Source organism: Thunnus maccoyii, chromosome 8 (genome assembly GCF_910596095.1).
Source record: "Thunnus maccoyii chromosome 8, fThuMac1.1, whole genome shotgun sequence".
Taxonomy (NCBI): domain Eukaryota; kingdom Metazoa; phylum Chordata; class Actinopteri; order Scombriformes; family Scombridae; genus Thunnus; species Thunnus maccoyii.
The window spans coordinates 14,027,673-14,049,320 of record NC_056540.1 but is presented as its reverse complement, the minus strand read 5'-3'; the positions used below and the strand labels follow the sequence as shown (position 1 = coordinate 14,049,320).

Genomic DNA, 21,648 nt, shown 5'->3' with positions numbered 1-21,648 from the left:
AGATTATGATATTTTACTGCAACTAAACAATTACATCATTTATGAGAACCTCTCTCTAATTACTCTGTTTAATAAACAATGTATCTACATCACCACCACAGGTCATTGTTAAAAAAAATATGTGCCAACAACTGTCACAATCACAACAATGGGGCATTTTCCTTTTTTATTTGTAGAGTTTTTATTAACATCCAAATGAACTTAAGCACAGACGCTGGATTTATGGAGCAACTGCAGTGCCAGGTAGCAATATACATTTAATCAGCATTTCTCCCGATGCTCATCTCCAATCTTTTGCAAGATTAAGTCCACGGGACTTAGGTTTCCCTGATGAGCTTGGTCAGCTTCTGAATCTTTGTTTTTGTGGACATGTCCACATACTTGTCGCCGATACTGACGATCATGCCACCCAGGATTGAAGAATCCGACTGTTGAAGAGGATAAAACAGTTGAAATTACAAACGACTCTCAAAATTATTACTTTATTTTCTGTTAATCACCTTCAGTTACATTGAAGATGAAGTCTCAACAACTTCCAAAAAGGTAATTTGTATGATTCTGTGATCACACATTAAAATTGTACCTTTGTTTCCAGCTTGATGGTTTCACCCTTCTGAAGAAAGCCCTTGAGAGCAACTTTCAGTTCAGCAAGATTGGCCTCATCCAAAGGCTGAAATGAATAAATATTAATTGGGTGATTTACAGGGTATCTACAGTAAAAAGCATGTAATTAGTAACTTTGAAGTAAAATAAGTAATAGGCGATTCAAAGAGGATGTGCATGAACAATCACACTATGCATGTCCACCCATTTCATACCTGAGCAGTAGTGACGGAGCAGATGACCTCTCCACGGTGTGCGCTCATCATCTTGCCAAAAGCAGTGATAACATCACCAGTAAGAGTCAGGCGACCATTGTCAGCCAAAACATCTGCAGAACAAAAAGGCAAGATACACATGAGTGAAATTCACCACTTCTCCATTTCTTTTCCTCTGCAAAATGACCTTGACTTGAGAAAACGGCGTTATTCAATGCATAACACTCAGTCACTCACATCAGTTCAAAATAAATATATATTTTAAAAAGGTTATGTCCTGTCTGGCTCTTTAAGTGTTCACTTTATGTCTTAATTTTAAACAAAAGCTTCAAAATATATTCACACCAGATCCAAGGTCACACAGCACTTAAAAGATGATTGAATCATAGCTTATGTGGTAATGCTGCAATGAAAAATCCATTGTGGGACTGAACAGTTGGCGAACTGATTTTAATCTAGATAATTTGTATTTGAGGAGTCGTTTTCACATAATCATAGTTGTCCTGATTAACTGAAAACCTTGTTTAACAGACTTCTTTCATATTTGTGCTGGGGATTGTTTCAAACAATCCTTCCAAAGATTCTAAGAGTCTACAGAATGAATAAAATGCTAACCAGCCAAGTAATGCTCGGTTGCAGACCATTAAGTCTGACGGTTGTTAGCTCCCCGTGACCTCCATAAAGGTCAAAGGAAACCAAGAAAGACACAAGAGCTGCAGCCTATTTCAATGTGTTTCCATGAGCTTAACTATCCATCCAGTTGTCTTTTTAAAAAAAAAAAAAAAAAAAAAAAGGACACTGTCCAGATAAAGGATTCAAGTAAACATGTTTTTTGTGAATTAAACTTCACATAAAACAGAAATGGTTTGTGTATACCATTCAACACGTTTGTATAACATTTAATTTGGCACATAAAAATAGACCTATATGAGACAGAACATGTTAAAAATACATTTTGAAACACTGCATGTTTAAGTTTTCCCTATGTGATACTTCCAAATAACTAAAATGTTGGTAGACATCATGCCACCTGACAACAAACAAACCTATATTATGTAAATTATTTGCATGTTTGTCTTAATGAGCAAGCATACACCATGGAAACATGTTCATTCCTGTGATTTTATGTGCAGTATAATGATTAATAGCATTAATATTGAATCTGTTGGTGGACTATTGTTCATTTTACAAACTGCTTTTAATGCTGAGAGTGAGTACTGGGGAAAACCTTAGTAGGTCAATTTAAATTCCAGTAACCTCTGTTTACCTAAGACTGAAGACTCAAACTTATTACATTCACTCACAACACCAAAAATGGGTTGTTTATGTATGATTAGGAAAACCCCCATAATCAGCAAATCAAAGCATTGAAGCAAAAAAAGACCACTTAGCCCACATAATTGATGACTCACTGATGAGGTTGACAGTGATAGGGGAGACTTTAGCCTTTGCAAGAGCATCATGGAAGGTCTTCTGCTTGAGGCTGCGCTTCACATGGGGATTCATTACAATAGTGGAAATCTTGGGGTCCTTGATGAGGGTCTGGGGAAAAAGATGGCACATAGAAATAAGGCAATTTAGTTTATGTATGAGAGGAAAAACTACATTTGGCTAAAACGGCCTGGATTTGCAAACACTTTAACTTGGACTGTGATAAGATCATTCCTTAGATATAGAGCACTTTTAGACTTCTTTATTATATTATATCATGCAACACACCTGTAGCAACATCGTCTTGAGATAAAGTGTTGCGGAAAATAACTACCTTCATCATGCACTGGCCTGATGAGCTGCGATCTATAAAAACTGCATCCACATTTAGAGCTAACCTCAAAACCTTCCTATTTTCTCAGGCCTATGAACAATATTAGTGTGTTTTAGTGTGTGTGTGTATTTGTGGTTCAAGAACAAAAAAAGTTGTACACATCACACCATTAAAACCCTGCATTGACTTCTAATCATTTTCAGAATCCATTTCAAAATCTTTTCACTTGTTTTTAAATCAGTCGACATCTTTGGCCTAAATACACTGCTGAAATGCTAAATCATTATGAACCCACTAGACCCCTCAGATCATCAAGGACCGGTTGATTCGTCCCTCAGATAAATACTAAGTAGGGGGGATGCAGCTTTTAGTCACCCTACTGCCCGTTACTGGAATCAGCTTCCTGACGACATAAGACAGGCCCCATCTGTAGATTCATTTAAAACCAGAATAAAAACCTGTTCTCCAAAGTCTTTGACTGACTACTACCTGTGATCTCAGCACAGTCACTTTAAATGCTTTATGCATTTACATCATCATGCTTTTATGCGTTTAAAGTTGTGTTTTAATTTTTATCATGCTTTTACATGTGTTTGCATAGTAAACCCTCAGTTTTACATGTTTAATTTATTTTCATTGGATTGTTTTTTATTTTATTATCTTCACATTGGATTTTTTTATCCAATAACTTTAACTGTTCTGCTACAATATTCTTTTTTATTTTCTGTAGAGCACTTTGAATTGCCCTGGTAGGAAATGTGTTATGTAAATAAAGTTGCCTTGCCTTCAACCTATGAAAATGTGTGCTCTGTATGACCTTGCTATACCTAGTATGTGTGTATGTAGGTATTGTAGTGTGGTATGAATAAATATATGTTGTTTCTTTATTATTTATTTAATCTTTTCATCAACTAATTTCTTTTCTACCACTGCATTGCATATGCTAATTGCTTTTATGTCTATTTTTTTTAAATGTAAACCACATTGAGTTTTCTTGTCATGTAATGTGCTCTATAAATAAAGCTGCCTTGCCTCTACACCATTAAACTACAAATATGTGCTTGCATTAAATTGTGTATGATTTTTTTTTTTTTTTTGACTTACAGACACTTTTCCCAGCTCCTGCTCCACTTGGTCCAGTTTGTTCTGCTTACTGGCAGCTGAGAAAAGAGCAGTGGCATAGCGGCCCTCCACTCCATACACCTGGATGGGAGGCTAGAAGGAAAGATACAAACACATGACCTAAACGACCACTAATCATTTATATAATGAACTGCAGAGGCGCCGTTTTGTTCCGTGCAGCCTGACGTTATTTACCTTAATCAGCTTTGCTGCAGGTCTGATCACAGACGTGCTGAACTGGCGGGCCTGGACAAGCAGAAATAGCATTATTTCAACACTGAGAAACCAGAACTTGAGCGGATAAACTTGAGCGTTGCACCGTTGACGTTAAAGACAGTTAGCTAGCAGGCTAACATATTAGCAGTCATTCAAGTGCAATGCCTTGTGTAAGTGTTTTTGGACATTTAGCGTTACCTCTTGGTCTCCAGAAAGCATACAACACTTAGATAAGTTCTTACGCTATAAAAAACTCAGTCAGAACTATTATAAAAGGATTAAAATCACCAAAATCATTGAATGTCTTACCTGCTGTCCTAGCATGTGTGCTGCCATTTTCTCCTACAGCTGTCCAGAGTGGAACAAACGACTGCGCATGTGCAACTGACAGGAAGACGTCTAGCTGTGGTTAATGTAGTTTTTTCCAGTGTAGCACATTCTGTACGGAGGGGGAGAGGCCATCTAAACTACCACAAATGTTTAAAAACGCTAAAAAAAAATTAAAATAATAAGAGCCATCAAAAACTTTATAAATAACGTTATTCTTTTATTTTAGTACATTTATATTTATATTTCCTATCTGAATGAGGAACATTTCTTAAAAGCCCATTTATGATGGTATACTACTGACTGATGAACTTTGCTTTTTTTTACCACTTGACATGAGCCCACCTCACTTGACGAAATGTTTTACGCACAATAACCCCTTGTAATAGATATGCTTATCCTGAGAGGATGAGATCTCAATTTAAAATACTTTTAAACATGGATATGAAGAATTAATTCTTCTGAGGGGCAGTTCAATCCCACCCATGCTCTAAAACTAGCTGGACATCGAAGAGACTCACTGTTTTGGATAATTCATTTTCACCACTGGGAAACTAGTCTCATGCTTCATCGCACTGTAGATCCATGCAAAGAGCCATGTAAAAATATATATAGTACAAATTATAATTTTATACAACACATACACACGTCTGGACGACACACTAAATCTTAATCTCATCTGATCCACTCATCAGTGTTAGCCCAATTTGAATAACCCACTGACACAGTTTTGTAAATGGAAAGTTTCCAATAGCTCAGAACTCATTAATTATGAGGTGTACTGATGTTTTAAAATATGTTGGCCGCTACGAAAGTTGTTTTTCCCCAGGTTTTCTTGTGTATTCTTTACTTATGCCAAAACATGCTGTTAAAATGCAAAAGCACAAAATCATTCAACATTTCTGAAATCGATCAAGAATATTTTAATTTTTGTCTGTTGCCTATCTACTTGGTTGGTTCTTATAGCATCAACGACTTGAATGCCTACCATGTGACATGAACCCATGGAGGTTGTTTTTTATATTTATTCAGTTGTTCAGTCATTCCCAAATGTTGTACTAAAATCAATAAGCCAGAAACTGTGATATAAAAATAAACTCATTCACCATTCTTATAAAGAGAACAAGATGATGACCATTTTTATCTGTCGCCTAGCAACAGTGTACACAAGACTTAAACACAGCAATTGAAACTTCCATGAAACCAATTTCAAAGACTTAATTTAGAGCAAATGAAACTGAGTATATAGTTATATGGACAAATCAGTAGAGCTATGCTTTATTGAGATAAATCACTTGGCTAACTGCTAATGGTGCAAAACTTAATATATTTGCTGTTCACTAAAATTTTTTTTTTTTTGAGTGGTACCATTAGGTGGTCTTACAAAGTTGAATCAACTAAATGAATCAATAATAGGCTTTTTCACAGCAGACACTTTGACTTGTAGAAGAAGTCAATTAAACCATAGCAGCATGACAGTGAGACAATACACACAATACCAGGACCTTAAATGAAACAGCTACATGGAACTCAGCCATCACTATTTTTTATTATTTACACCTGTGATTTTCCTACTGTGACATGTAAAATGTGTTCTGTGAAAAAAGCCTATTATTTTACATTTTCATGATTATTTTAGCTACAATGTTGTTCACACGACTATTATATCATTTTAATAAAATAGTCATAAGTCAGTAAGAATATTTTTCTTTATAGCTGCATTATTTTTTATTATTTTTTGGGTGCCTTGGGGCCAGAAGTCCACAATAAACTGAGAAGGCACCTACATCAAATATCATCACCTTTTGAAAATGTTATGGACAGTGTGCTGACAGAAAAAAAATCATATTTACACATCCAACCAACACATAATATCACCATTAGCTTAATTTGTTAATGTGTTTGGCCACCTGATGGATGTAGTCCAATATTCTGTCTCCTTTAGCTAATTATAGTCTCCACCAACTACAGAGACAATCTGAATGTTACTACAGGTTTGACTTTTGGCACAAAATACCTTCTAACTTTGTCTGTCAGCCAATTGGTGTTTGGCAAGTAGCATACAGTTGTTTCATCAGAGCTTTTTTATGTTTACCTGCTGCTGGGGACACCATACAATCTACTGTATTTGTGGGATATAAAACCAAAACAATGACCCAAAAGAGGCAAGAGGCTCGAGATCACAAGTTAGTTGTTTCGTTATCTTGAGAAAACAAGCGTTGTTATTTCGAGGTCACAGGATAATCAATGCATGTCATTCCTCCATGCATTGACCATTATGTTGAACCAATGCTACATCTATAATAGTGCACTCATAATAGTTATTACACAACTGCTGTCACAAAAGAGAAATCATGGAAGAAGTCTGAAGAGATGCACTCGGCGGTGGCACATCTCACTACTACACTGTCCTATAGCCAGAAGTCAGACTACAGAGCAGAATCTCTGATACTAAAAGAATACTTAGACTGATGTGTGTCTCCATGAAAAGATAATATGCCAGTGTTTCCCCTATATTCATTGAGCAGCGCCGCTGCTAAAATTTCAGACAATCATTAATATAAACGAGCGACTCACAATAACACCCTACGTTATTGTGGATTTTCTTTAGTCATCTTCCCTCTCTTCGTTCTTCAAAGGACATCTACGTGAAAGGTACAAGAGTAGCGTAGCTCCGTTAAGGAATAAGGCAGTGCGTGTGTGTGTGTGTGTGTGTGTGTGTGTGTGTGTGTGTGTGTGTGTGTGTGTGTGTGTGTGTGTGTAAGTGTGTGTAAATGTGCGTGTGTAGTTGTGCGAGCGCAGAGGGTGAGCGGCAGAAACATGACATGAACGTGAGCGGAGCTGAGGAAAAGTTTAGCAATTAGTTGTCAATCTGACAGTAAATGTACAGTACAGGCTGTTTGTCAGTTCATAAATGCTGCATCTCCTCCAGATAAAGAAAGTACTCACCTATCGAAGGGGGTTAGCCCCGGAGTTAGCAACTACGCGTTAGCTTAACTTGACCTGGCTCACTGAAGGTGGACTGACTTTTAAGGTGGAATTTTAGTGTCAATCTCAGCCGCTGTTTAACAGAGAACAGAGACATGTCTGGTTGATGAGTCTCTGTCTTGAGTTTTTCATATATATTTTTTTTTCATTAGGCTTATTATTATTGATATGAAAGTGTTAGTGGTATAAACTTGACCATCATGATAGCCAATGGAGTACACTATGCAGTGAATGGTTATGGTTATGCTGATTTATTTAATATCCTGAAGTTTTGAATTATTGTTCACATGAAATGGATAACTCATTCATGCATTCTCACTTATGTTGTCAAGTAAACATAGCATATCCATGTGGCTTGAAAATGAAGACTACATACATCCGAGAAAATATGACCTCTCAACCTGGTGGTCCTGGTGGATGAAGGGTCTATTAGCAAGCTCGTTTTCTCGAGATAACGAGATAAATAACTCGTGATGTTGAGATAACAGCATTAAAAAAATAATTGTAAGCACGACCGTCTCGTCCTCCGTACTTTTAGCTAAGTTAATGCCATAATAAATTAGTTTTAGATAACTTTTCTTTGAACTGTAGCCTATGTAAGCACATTATCTTTAAATACATTTGGAAAATAAAGACGATTCAGATTTCCTCTTTGATCTTCCTTTGTAAATTAACGTTGCTGGCTCTGATTTTATAGCAAATTATCTTTAAAACTAGTGTTGTATAAATTAGGCCCAATAATCACATTGTAGTAGTTTATTTTGTTTTTTTCATGAGCATCAAGCCAACCCAACTCAACTGACCCCAACCAAAGCCTACTATGTTATCGTTGTAGGACAAAATGTAAACCTCTATTATATATTTTGTGGGCTACAGTTTAGCTACTTACCAACCAACGGCAGCTAACCAATGAATGTGTCTTGTTTTATTTTTGGGTGATGTTTTTTTGATGTCTGTTGGTCCTGACTTTGCCCTGTTTCATCCAGAAGGGGGCAGATAAATCAGAAATTACACTATTCAAACGATACTAAAAAAGTAACTGCTTGACCTTGGTCGTTAAACGATGAGAAGTACATCATTTATATATCATGTGAACTAGTTAAAACACTTTAGTCCCCACCAACCAAACTGCAGGGACGCACGACAGTTGACGCATTCGTTTTTGGCGGAGCGCGCGCACACACGCACACTGCTGCGAATGACCAGAGAAGAGCCCGCGAGGACGTAACTTAGCGTAGTCGGGCCATCAAAACGTAACGATATATAGCGAGAGAGAGGTTTTTCCTGAGGGATTTTAAAGCTGGTCGGCTCGCTAGCTGACGGCAAATTAGGCATGGACGACAAGTCATTCACCAAGGAGTTGGACGGATGGATTGAACAACTGAATGAGTGCAAACAGCTATCAGAAAATCAGGTCAAAGTACTCTGCGAAAAGGTAAGCTCTGCGCCAGGAGGGCAGGCAAGCTATTAGTGTACCCATCATCCGCTCTCTAACGTTAGAATGCAGCTAGCAGAGCGTTACATGTTATGTCGCATGGTTTGTCGGGATCAGTACATGTATTTGCTGCACTAACGTCAGCCGATGCATGTGTGGCCTTGCTTTGGAGCACACCATTTGGCTGCAGCTGCACGCAGTACATTGCTAAAAGGGAAACCACTCGCCAAGAAGATGGAGGGGGATGCCTGAGAATATGTTTTCCCTAGCTACGCCCACCCTTGGTACCTCTTCAGCACTAGAGTGCACCGGCACATCAACAGCATGTAATAATCAAGTATCCTCTACAATCTGAAACTGGATAAATATTCAGTGTTCGGCTCTGACAGACTTGTTTACAACACATGTTCATTGTGCGCTCCTACACTGCACCACACTGTGTTACCTGTTTACCAGCCTCATCCTGTGTTTTTTTTTTGTGGTTTTTTTGGTACCCCTCCCTCTAAGGCTAAGGAGATCCTGACGAAGGAATCCAATGTGCAGGAGGTGAGATGTCCGGTGACCGTCTGTGGAGATGTTCATGGTCAGTTTCATGACTTAATGGAGCTGTTTAAGATAGGTGGGAAGTCTCCAGACACCAACTACCTCTTCATGGGAGACTATGTTGACAGAGGCTACTACTCTGTGGAGACAGTTACGCTCCTGGTTTCTCTTAAGGTAAAAAAACTGATGCTTTAATATTAATCTAGATGCCAAGGAAATTTCAGATACAGATTTGGAGCGGGGCATGTGGTTTGTAAATTCATTTTTCTTTGCAGGTGAGGTTTCGTGAGCGAATCACAATTCTCAGAGGGAACCACGAGAGCAGACAGATCACACAAGTGTACGGCTTCTACGACGAGTGCTTGAGGAAATATGGAAATGCCAATGTTTGGAAGTACTTCACAGATCTGTTTGACTATCTGCCCCTCACTGCACTGGTAGATAACCAGGTGAGACGATGTAGTACATTGTGTGATGTACCATGTGAAGCACAGATACATGTGATTTATTTTCTCTTTCTTTTTGTTCAGATTTTCTGCCTACATGGAGGGTTGTCCCCTTCAATAGACACCCTGGAACACATCAGAGCGCTGGATCGCTTACAGGAGGTTCCTCATGAGGTAGACTTTACTGTCAAAGCATGCAGATGTTTACAGATTTCTATTAAGGATTATGTACCAGCAATGGTGCTCCAACTTTTGCCAACTGTTTACAACATAACTTATCCTGCTAAGCTTGCACATTCTGCAGATTTTCATATTCCACCCTAAAATCTGTAATTTTACAATATGTGACATTTTCTCATGCTGTAAACTTCTGTATATATATGTAGATTTTAAGCGTAACAACACTGCTTTCCTGCATGTTTCAGGGTCCAATGTGTGACTTGTTATGGTCAGACCCAGATGACCGTGGTGGTTGGGGCATCTCCCCCCGTGGTGCTGGTTACACCTTCGGGCAGGACATCTCTGAGACTTTCAATCATGCAAACGGCCTAACTTTGGTCTCAAGAGCCCACCAGCTGGTGATGGAGGTACCTGCTGAAAGCAGAACTTTTTTTTTTTTTAGATACAGCTACTACAGTACATAACATGTTGCAAATTAAAAAGAGTTAACAAATCTTGTCATTTAGGGCTATAATTGGTGCCATGACCGAAATGTAGTGACGATCTTCAGCGCACCAAACTATTGTTATCGTTGTGGAAACCAGGCAGCAATCATGGAGCTTGACGACACATTGAAATACTCCTTGTAAGTAATCTTTTAAAATATGAATTACATTGTGTTTGGCATGTACATATAGTATTCTACAGCTCTCTTCACATACAACATATTTTTTACTTCTTCATCCTAAAGTTTTATTTATATATTTATACCACCTATCTTTTGCGGTAGTTCTATTTTTCTCCCTTTGTACAGACACTTTTTTTTCTCTTACCTTACATTTTTGATTGTTATGTACCACTACACCAAGACAAATTCCTTGTATGTGAAAACTTACTTGGCAATAAATCTGAATCTGATTCTTAAAGACAATTTCTTGTTTGTTTCTATTAAGGACATTTGTCCTTAAAAAAAAATCTGAAAATCCAAGTTGATGTGTAGTCCTTTTCTCTCTTTGTTTCAGCCTACAGTTTGACCCTGCACCACGCAGAGGGGAGCCCCACGTGACGCGGCGTACTCCCGACTATTTCCTGTAAAGATCTCCGCACGTGGGAGGGTGTTGAGCGGAGCTGGTGAGGATGGCAACAGGCCGCACGGAGGCTTGAGAAAAGAAGCATTCATAACCCCATGGACCAAAAAAATGTGTGCCATAATCACAATGAAATGGAAACTATATTAACTAGCTAATACCACCACCCTTACAACCTTTTTCTCTCTGTGCATGATGTTTTTATTGCTAGAAATGATTGCTACTATGAACAATACCTTCACAAATACCTGCTGGTTTGTCAGGAAAAATGAATGAACTAATGCTGAGAATAACAACTAAATGTAAGTGATCTTTGTGATAGGGCATCAATGATGACCAGAGTGTGTTGCTATATACAGTATATAAGCTGCATCTTTCACTTGGCATGGCCTCAAATCAAAGGTTGCAGTAAATACAATGTGAACTTATTTTCTTTTTGTAACTAAAGCGCAACAACAGTTTATTTTGTGAAGTGAGATGATTAGGGTTAGATGTCGGGAATGTTCTCTTTGCACTTTTGTATTTGATTTTTATCACATGGCACTGACAGACTGCGTTGTTTTTTATACCCTGTTACAGTGTAAGTAGCTCTCTTTTTGCTCTGCTGTCTCTACTGGGAGTTAATGTTATTAATTTAAGTAGGCAATATTGGTACAAATGACATCAGTGGTAAAAGTAACTTGCTGTTTTGCAGCCACAACTATACAAAATAAAGTCTGAAGTTGCTTCATCATTTATTTCTAACAGGTACATTTTTTTTAGCTTTACTGGCCACAGCTCTCACCAGTCACCACTAGATGGAAACAGACACCCAAAAAATCTGATGAGAACTGATGAAATAATCTGCATGGTGATAATCAGCCTTACTGTGAATGTGTGCAGGTAACAAGGGAATTAAATTTCTGTATCAGTTTATTTTCATTACAGTCATATATTTATGATTTGAACCATGAAGGGACGAACAGCTGGTCTGCAGCTGCCATTCAAGCCATGACTAATGTATTTCATTTAGTTTTGGGGGGTTTATTTGGAAATGTTGACAAGCACAAAATATAGTGAACATGTACTTAGACTATTATTTCCTTTTTAAAAAAATAAAAAATAAAAATACAATAAAGAACATATCCATCCACCTGAACATGGAGTACATTCACCTAGATGGGCAGAGATTTAAAAAATATGAATGAGGTCAAATTTAGCCATTCTCAATGTCATTATGTGTATGCATATATATATATGTTTATGCATACATGCTAGCATTGATCTACCAGGTAAATACATAGTAAATACAATATACATACATAGTAGGCATTTACCCAAAAACATTTTAAACATTTGGAGTGGCATGTGGAGAAAAACAGCAGTCAGACTTTATCCAAGCTCTGTCGTGAATACAAACTGACAAAAACTAATAATGATAAATATAGAAATAATGAAAGTAATTGGTACAGAACAGACAGATACAATTATAAGGATAAAAGGAAAAAAAATATAAGAAAGAAAAAATAAATATGTAAATCTAAGCAGTGCTATTAGTCAAACTATATACACTGTGGTCTACGTAATTAATATCCTGAAGTGGAGTAAAAGCTGCTATAAGTTTACCTCAATATGTCAAAACCGGATCCCAGATGCAGAGGAATTTGTCCCTGGATCCCCTTGTGTGTTGTTTTTAATTTTGTTATTTATTTTAGTTTCTCCCATGAACCAAATATAATTGAATAAAACCGTTACATTAAATAATTGCTTTTTAATTATCTCGTTTTAAGGGTCACCTTCTTCTGAACTACACACTCGTATTATCTGATAACGTCAGGCTGTTGTTTTACTAGTTTTAACATTATATATTAATGATTTACTGCCTGTGCATCAAGTCAGCGAAAATGTCATTAACGGATGTGCTGCTCAGCGCGCGTGCGAAAATAAAGTTGAAAGTGAATTCGTCACCTCAGATGTTTACGTTAAATTCAATTGATTTATAGAAGAATATAACATCATTTTGTATTGTCTGAACTTTTTCCTGTCGGTTACTGATCGATGCAACTACACTGTTGTTCAGCGACTCCCTGTTTTTAAGGCAGGACTTTTAGTTTCTTAGTGAGATTCCTTCCACTGGGGGATGTGGTCTGTGTGAGTATATGTGTGAGTGAATGCGTGTGTGTGAGTGACTGAGTGTGTGTGCGTGTGTGTGTGTGCTCACTAGCTGTGCTGACGCTGCTGCATGTAAAATTAGCTGGCTGCAGCCTTTCAGGGACACCTCTTGCGGACCGCCGGAGCCCACAGTGCAGTAAGTAACCTCTCCGCATCTTTTAATGACACACAAAGATGTCGAAATTCAAAAACACCAGCGTGCACGTTTCGTCTCTAATCGGGGGGGACGGGGGTGTGGGGTGGGGGGGGGAGAGAGTCTGTCATTTAGACGCGAGAGTCTCCTTTGAGAAGCCCCGCTGGATGTGGGGATGTGGCAGGCTGATACTAGTTGAGTCTGGGGGCGCACAGCTGGACAATTATCGGGCTGGACAGATGTTGCACCTAATTAGCCGTTTGACAAGGATGATATTTGGATTATTATTGTTTGGTGGATGCTTTTCACCGCTGTGCTCAGCTGCAGGAGCACCTTCCCAGTCCAGATTTGACTGGTCTACGTCGGGTTGAACAATTAACCACAGCATGTTTACCCTCCCGACCACTGAGAGAAAGCAGCTTCTCTCAGTGTCATAGATGTCGGATGTATATGAAACGAGGGCTTATATGATATCAGTCTCCAGATGCTGCTCGTAAGCGATATCTTTGTTTGTGAGGAGTTGCTGTGAATTGCAGGTTAATGTGTAGCCACGCAGGCCGCCTTTGATTGGCTGAGAGTGAGGGCAGAACCAGCTGAGGGGTTTATAGATCAAAGGCCGTGTCAGTCCAAAGTTCAGTCGTCTGATATAACCTTTATTAGTAATTTAGCATCGATTAAAGCTGTTAACATGGCTTTGACTGCAGCTGCCTCCTGTACAAATCATACCCACTGTGTGTTTCAGTGTTTTGCTGGATAAGCTGTAGTGAAAGGGGTGTTTTGTTGCTATCTCGTGAGAATCCCATGGAGTTTAATTCAATTTAAAGAGACAGCACGCCTCATGCACTTTAACAGCCGCCAGCAAAAACAAAGAGAGAGAGAGAGAGAGTTTTCTGTTTTGTTGTCAATCCAGCAGCCATCTTTGGTGCAGTTTCAGGTGGAGGTTCATCATGCTGCTGCGAATCCTTGTATAGCCTTGATTTACTTTGGCTGTGCTCGGTCCTCTTAGAGGCACAAATGGTTAAAAACCAGATCAGACTGGGTTGCATGGACCCACACACACACACACTGTCCTTCACTGGGGAGAATGAGCATGCATGCACACATCCACAAAGCATGTTTTTGACAGTGCAGTGTCAGTGCAGGCCAGTTTTATCTGGTTGCAGATTGTGAAATCATAAATGCATAAACATTTAATGAAATACTCACTAGAGGTGATAAGAAGCCCAAATATTGCATAACCTCCTGTGCTTTGCTCACTGTACCCTTATATGATTTGTAATTTATTGATAAAAAAATTAATGATTTGTTTGGCCGTTTGCAGTCCCTCACATGCAGAGGGCTTCATCACTTTCCAAGAGCTGCTTTTCAGCCATAGTTTGGGGGTTGGTGTGTGCCCATAATAGAGCTTTGCAATTTAGCGCTTCACAACCCTTGTGTCAGGTCAGCCATTGCCATAGCAACATTATGCTGAATTAGCAGCATGGCAATCCAGAAAGGAGCTTTTTTTTCACAAGTCCTCCTTCTCTGACTTGTGTCTGCAAAAGAAAACAAGGACTGAGAGGCTGCACAGCGCTGGAATTCAGGAACAATATGAGTCACTATTAGCGTAACACAGTGTAGTTATGAAACACTTTAGTTCACTGGAGTTCCAGTGTTTCGTGCATTGAGAAACCTCTGATATGATTTTTTATAACATTTCCTTTTCACCAGATAAATATGGCAGCAGAGCTATCCACTTCCATAAACATCAAGGAGCCCCGGTGGGACCAGAGCACATTTGTGGGCCGAGCTAAACATTTCTTCACTGTCACAGACCCCAGAAACATCCTCCTCACCAACGAACAACTAGCACACGCCCACAAAATCATCACCGACTACAGGTGAGCCAGGCTAGAGCTACAAGGACAGATGTATCAGTAGAAGTCCACTTAGAGCCGCTGTTAGGAGGATTTCTGTCTTTACTGTCTCTCAGGCAAGGTATAGTCTCTCCGGGGTTGACGGAGGACGAACTGTGGAGAGCCAAGTATGTTTTCGACTCAGCTTTCCATCCCGATACTGGGGAGAAGATGATCCTCATTGGCCGCATGTCAGCGCAGGTTCCAATGAACATGACGATCACTGGATGCATGATGACCTTTTACAAGTAAGAACTTGTAGGAGTCTTATATCAGACTATAAAATTGTGACTCTAATTCCCAATACTACTACTACTAAAAATACGCTACTACTTCTAAAGCTAGTACAACCACTACCCCTACTACTAATATAGATATAAATATTGTGCATTTATATATATATATTACTGGAGGACATTTGTTTAGAAGAAAATTTAGTTTAATCTCAGTAATTAAATCTTTCAAACTCTTTCTAAAGAAGTCAAATTTCAAAGTTTGCAAATTGAAACCAGAAAATCTAAACTTTAGCTGTGAAATAAAGCTGCTAGAATGAAATCTGCATCTTTACACTTTCCTCAACACAAACTGCACTGTTTGCAATCTTGCAGGACAACTCCGGCTGTGTTGTTCTGGCAGTGGATCAATCAGTCCTTCAATGCAATAGTCAATTACACCAACAGGAGCGGTGATGCTCCAATCACAGTCAGGTAAGAGACGGACGTTTTTTCGCCACTGACACCAGCTCATATTAACCCTTTTTCATTCAACACTGTTTGTGTGGACTGCTGATGTGATCGATGACTCTTCTGTTTGCAGTCAGCTTGGCACAGCTTATGTGTCTGCCACCACGGGGGCAGTTGCCACTGCTCTAGGACTAAATGCACTAACAAAGGTATCAGTTCATCTAACCCCATTCTACATCTCATTTTAATGTATTGACCTCAGACGATGGCGTCAGCCATGCACATATAGTCTCTTTGTCATAGAAGAGCCATATTATGCACAGGGTCATGCTCTGTAATCGGCATGTTGTCCCGCCAGCTATTAATAAACGCTGATTTATAGTAGAAAAGCATAATGCATATACACAATATCAGAAATATAACCTGCAATAACCCGCAGTCCTTCACTAGTGTGAAAGGTTTGCGCCAAGCAGAGTAATGTGATGTGATTCTGTTTCATTTCCTTCCTTCCTATTTTTGTGCCTCCTTTCTCCTGCTGCAGCACATCTCACCCCTGATTGGACGGTTCGTTCCGTTTGCTGCTGTAGCCGCTGCTAACTGTATCAACATCCCACTGATGAGACAAAGGTAAGGAGAGTGCATGATGACATACATGATCGGAAATGTCACTGATATCAAAGATTGTAAGGTCTTTTCTCTGAGTAGGCTAAATCCTCTTCGCTCCCTCCTGTCCTCAGAGAACTTCAACACGGCATTCCCGTAACAGACGAGAATGACAACAGGTTAGGAGAGTCGACGAAAGCCGCACAGCAGGCCATCTCTCAGGTCGTGGTCTCCAGAATCCTCATGGCTTCTCCAGGAATGGGTATGAATATCTTTGTATCATCAGTCAGCTGTTGGCATCATTTAATTGACAGTTTTAACTGAAAATGCATGACGTAATAATATTTTAATTGTGTCTTTTCAGCTATTCCCCCGTTTTTAATGAACCATTTGGAAAAGAAGGCCTTTCTGAGGGTAGGCATGTTTCTGATTTAGTTCCATTCTTTGAGACACAAACTCACAAAAGAGGAACGCATTTGCTCCTCGACATCAACTTCATCATCACTGACTTCAAATACCGTGAAGGTTTAAGCTAAACTGTGGGAACTCGGTGTCCCACTCTGCCTCTGCCACTCGGTTTCCTTTTAGTAATCACACATCAGAGCAATGAAAAGCACCGAGGACATGAGGCCACTCTAGTATGGGAATTCACCACTGCTTTTGTGCCCCTCATTCGTTTTTCTGCCTGGTCTTTTCAGAAGTTCCCATGGATGAGTGCACCTATTCAAGTCAGCCTGGTGGGATTCTGGTGAGTCGTCAGAGATGGTCCACCTGATAAGCCACCATGTGTAATTCCTTTGAAAGTACAACCTAATTTCTTACAACATGGATATGAAACCCAGTAATCTTAATGTTTTTTTATATCGCTTTAAATGTTGTTCAAAGTTATAATCAAGTTCTCTTGTCACATCTCATTGTAAATAGAGTTCAGAAACCTAATCTGTGGCCTAGGCATTCATATTATATTTAGGATAAACTGCTAGTTGAGGTCAGAAGGCAGATTTTTACCATCTTGACCAATATATCCTGCACTGAGTTTCACTGCTTCCTGGCTTCACTTAACCTCCTCTGACCTCAGGATGAGCAATTACACTCATGTGTAACATGCCTTTAGTTCAGCTCAGATGACGTGACAGTGATCAGCAGCACATCCTGTAAACTAGCACAGACACACACACACACACACACACACTTTATAGACGTGTCCTGTCAAATAATTTGAGACACATGCCACAAATTTTAAAGCTTGTAGACAGGAAACAACCACCTCGCTCCGACCACTAAATTCACCCTCCGTCATGTTCATTGGATATCTTTTTAGCCACACTAACGGTGTGGCTCAGTAATCAGTCGGTCAACCACTTTTGTCCAGACTGAAGTCTTTCAGAAACTATTTTAATGGTTTGCCATAACTTAGCACATGAACCCATCTTTTAATATTTGTGCAAAAACACCCTCTAAAGTTCAGCTGGAATATGAGGCTTCAGCAGTCTTGGGAAAAGTGTTTCAAAAAATTTGAACTTATCCTTTAAATCAGCGGTTCTCAAACTTTTTCACGTTAAGGACCCCTAAATTGACATAAATTAGACCACAAATCCCCATTTGATAAGATTTAGCTTTTAGATGTTTTTTGTTACAGAAATTGTATGAAACTCATGACCAAAACAGTCATACATTCAGTCATTGTGTTACTTATGGATGGAAACTATAGTGAAAATAAATGATTCCCCTTTTTGCTGGGGACCCCCTGGAACCCCCTCAAGGACCCCTGGGAGTCCCCGGATGCCACTTTGAGAACCACTGCTTTATATGTCCCTGGAGGATGAATCCTAATGACTTTGGGGATCCCCTTACTGTTCCTCTAGCACCACCATGAGGTGGACATTTTTGTGGTTTAGTCACATGTGTCGACAACTGGATCACCCTGAAATTCAGTACAAGCTCTCACGTCTCCTTTACGATCCCTCTGAATTTTTCTCGTATTATCATCAAGTCAAAACCTTAATTTGTCCAATACTTGGGTTTAAACTAATGACATTCACATCAGCCTCAGTTGTACTGTCAAAGTACTAATTAGCTCTTTAGTGCTAAGTAGCAAATGTTAGCATGCTAAACTATGATGATTAACATGGTTAACATTATACCTGATAAACATCAGCATGTTAGCATTATCATTGTGATGTTAGCGTTTAGCTCAAAGCACTGATGTGAAGCAGACAGCCGCTAGTGTGCCTGCAGACTGTCTTGTTTGACAGGTGACGTCAGAATAGGAAGCTCTGGACTGTACGTGTGCATGTTTCATCGGTCTGTTTTTATTTTCAGCCTTGTGTTTGCCACCCCACTGTGCTGTGCGTTGTTCCCTCAGAAGAGGTGAGTGAAAGGTTTAAACTTGATTGTGAGGAAAAAGTTTTAATTATGCAGATTCTCCGTTGCATAATACAACTTAATGTGTTTGACGCATTAACCCCTGCATTTCTCCCCCCGTCATCCAGCTCTATGTCAGTCAGCGGCTTGGAGCCGGAGCTGCAGGAGAAGATCCGGGCCAACCACCCAGGAGTTGAGAGGGTGTACTTCAACAAAGGGCTATGAGTGTGCAGCCCCCTCATCCAAACACTGCCATAACACAGCTGCAGGCTCAGTCCTCGCCTCTCTGCCAGCCCTCCTCATTCAGTGTGCCAAAGTTAAGTTTGTGTCTCCTCATTTCCACCATTCAGATGGATGTCTGAGGACTCCCTCTCTCAGTCAGTCTCTTTGTAATGAGATGTTTGCTTTTGTCAATGTGATTGTTGATTTTATTGTTAACTGCTTGAGAAGATTTTCTCCCCGAGTGGGCTGGATGAAAAGTATGTTTTACCATGACAGATATAGTGGCCCGTGTAAGACCGATTTAAATGGACATTTTACTTTCTGTACAGTATTTTCTTTTGTAAAGTTGGTGACTTGTTGATCGTATGTCGCCGCCAAACCATTTTCACACTCTCCTACCTAAGGTTGGCAGGCAGTTGATGATAATAATCAGATTTTGACCATTGATTAGTCAAAGACCTCTGCAATTCATGCATTTGCCAAAATCTGTACTCAGATTTTTTTTTTTTTTTTTAGACCTCTCAACGATTGCAACCTCCTACTCTCAACAGTGTTATTTTAAAGAATGACATTCACTTTTCTTCACTTTAATTCAGTTCATTTTGCCAAATGAGTAACATTCAACAATCTGAACACAATTTTCCAGGGATCCACCCTATAAAATGTGATGCTATGAAGGTGGCAGCCATTGACGGGCCAACACGGTGCTATTTGATGTCTTAATAATCAGTGTTTATCACAGTATTTATTCTGCTTGCCAAACATGCATGAACAAACCACTCCGCATATGAGCATCATGGTATTTAACTATGGGGCCTCTGCTTCAAAGAAAAATTCAGGAGAGCTGAACAGTGGTGACAAACAGTGTTGTTGTCAATCTTTTCAGCAAAACACGCCGCTTCCATAATCCACAGTCCAGGATTTTGTGATTTCAGTATTCCACCAAAATTGAATTCATTCATTCATGCCTTACACAGACCTATTTTTTTATGTGACTCACTCTGTCTTCTGTACCTTTATGCCGCATCCTAAGAGGTTTGATTTTTACCGCACATTTTAGATTTATGTTGTAGTTTTATCAATTGTTTTCCAACTGTTATCGTACATTTTTATATTCATTTGGAGCATATGTTCGATATAGATGTGAAGTTTTGGTGAAAAAAAAGCCAAATATGCTCTCAAGATCATATTTTTCAAGGCAAGGATGAAGATATATCGAAGGATCCATCTGTCCAATTTATGTTTAAACTCTAACTTTAGTCATTAACATTGCAAAGTGAAACATTTCAAAATCACAGTAAACGTAATCACTTTGATCTCAGCCTGATGAGTTTGAGAAATGTGGAAGTTCCCAGCTAAAAGCTTGAATCAGCAACAAACATCCTGCTTAGAGTTTCACTACAGTATTTCATTGTGAAAGTGAGAAACATGTGCACTGTAATAAGCACTTACAGTTACATCAGCACACACTATCTCAGCTCTGGCCTGGTGAGCTGATTAAAGCAGGTGAAAAATCATGGACACCTTGTCAGTCTGATGTTCAAACTTTTGTTCTGTACTTGTGCTGCAGCGTCAGTATTCACATGATGATGCCAGTATTAGTGTGTCTGGACACAGTTGGCGTGTGTGTGCGTGGGCCTGACGGCTGTTGTGGTGTATAAGACCGATGGCCTGTCTGTGCCACATTAACAGCGACTGTATGAAGTTGGGGTTGTAGGCTGATCTCGTATCAGAGAGACCGGACAGCGAAATCATTGGCCAACTTTAAAATCAGGGATCAGAGGGAAAAAGATGGACTTGAAGCCACAAAATGTTTTAGCAAGTTGTTTGACCAACCTCGCCTCATTTTGAAACTTTAAAAAAAAATCATGTATTTTTAAGGACCCAGTGTGTGTTGAAACCATTTGGTCCGATTAATGCATATGTTTACATTTGAAATTTAAATACATGAAAATGCTTGTGAACATTGATTTGATGACATTGCATCTTTTGCTCATCATGGTGTGTGATTTCCGTAAGGTGTTTAATGTTTAATATACTGTAAATCTACTAACATATATTGCTGTATAAGTAAGTTTATTTTAGATTGTCAGTGTTTCCAGAGCGAGTCGGAGCCGTTTCCCCCCCCCCTTGCTGGTTTGAAGTGAAGTTTGTTATTCTAGTGCTAAAGGTAACTGAATGTAGCATTTTCCAATTACAGCTGTTTTCGGTGTGTTAGTCCAGAAAAGCACAATGTTGTAACAGATTTCAAATGCTGCACATTTTTAAAAACTTGCTCAGTTTCCGGTCCACAACGCTTTTCAGTACATCTTTGATCAGCGAGGGAGAGACTGATGATAAATATTAAACTTGCCCTCTGGTAGACATTATTTCTGAGTGTCCTTTAACCTTTAACTGCATCTAACTAGACCTGATTCCTCTTTAATGTGTTCAAAAATGTAAAAAATTAACTCCTTAATAACATGTTCACAAGCTTCAATCTACCAAATCAAAATCAATGTCACTACAGCCAAAGCGATACAAATCGACTTAAAGGGGAATAAGTCATTTACAGTTTGCATTAATTGAAATGAATATTTTTAAGAAAAAGAATATTATGACAAATGGTATTTGATTGTTTTGCAGTACACTGGGGTGATGTAATGTTTAGACTAACTGGATGAAATAAAGATGATGAAATATTGTATGTG

The 21,648-nt window shown here is 39.1% G+C and overlaps 3 protein-coding genes across 4 annotated transcripts; 2 read left to right on the top strand and 1 right to left on the bottom strand.

Moving 5' to 3' along the window:
* Nucleotides 1-153: 153 nt before the first annotated feature.
* On the bottom strand, nucleotides 154-4,337 carry atp5po (ATP synthase peripheral stalk subunit OSCP). The gene is made up of 7 exons (XM_042419947.1): nucleotides 4,231-4,337; nucleotides 3,901-3,951; nucleotides 3,688-3,798; nucleotides 2,231-2,360; nucleotides 819-931; nucleotides 584-670; nucleotides 154-428 (listed from the first exon to the last, which is right to left on the bottom strand). Exons 1-7 carry the CDS (start codon nucleotides 4,255-4,257, stop codon nucleotides 318-320), a joined length of 630 nt encoding a protein of 209 aa, XP_042275881.1. The 5' UTR covers nucleotides 4,258-4,337; the 3' UTR covers nucleotides 154-317.
* A 3,804-nt stretch (nucleotides 4,338-8,141) lies between these two features.
* On the top strand, nucleotides 8,142-11,640 carry LOC121902569 (serine/threonine-protein phosphatase 2A catalytic subunit alpha isoform-like). 2 transcript variants are annotated; one of them, XM_042419944.1, is made up of 7 exons: nucleotides 8,142-8,671; nucleotides 9,179-9,388; nucleotides 9,490-9,663; nucleotides 9,745-9,834; nucleotides 10,086-10,247; nucleotides 10,347-10,465; nucleotides 10,842-11,640. In XM_042419944.1, the coding sequence occupies exons 1-7, from the start codon at nucleotides 8,570-8,572 to the stop codon at nucleotides 10,912-10,914; spliced, it is 930 nt and encodes a 309-aa protein (XP_042275878.1). In that variant the 5' UTR covers nucleotides 8,142-8,569; the 3' UTR covers nucleotides 10,915-11,640. The 2 variants fall into 2 exon arrangements, with proteins under 2 accessions (XP_042275878.1, XP_042275879.1); XM_042419945.1 differs by lacking the exon at nucleotides 8,142-8,671 and adding an exon at nucleotides 8,678-8,997.
* A 1,308-nt stretch (nucleotides 11,641-12,948) lies between these two features.
* On the top strand, nucleotides 12,949-21,644 carry sfxn1 (sideroflexin 1). The gene is made up of 11 exons (XM_042418437.1): nucleotides 12,949-13,194; nucleotides 14,902-15,071; nucleotides 15,164-15,334; nucleotides 15,695-15,793; nucleotides 15,903-15,978; nucleotides 16,311-16,396; nucleotides 16,507-16,634; nucleotides 16,737-16,786; nucleotides 17,071-17,120; nucleotides 18,695-18,742; nucleotides 18,865-21,644. Exons 2-11 carry the CDS (start codon nucleotides 14,908-14,910, stop codon nucleotides 18,959-18,961), a joined length of 969 nt encoding a protein of 322 aa, XP_042274371.1. The 5' UTR covers nucleotides 12,949-13,194; nucleotides 14,902-14,907; the 3' UTR covers nucleotides 18,962-21,644.
* Nucleotides 21,645-21,648: the final 4 nt, after the last annotated feature.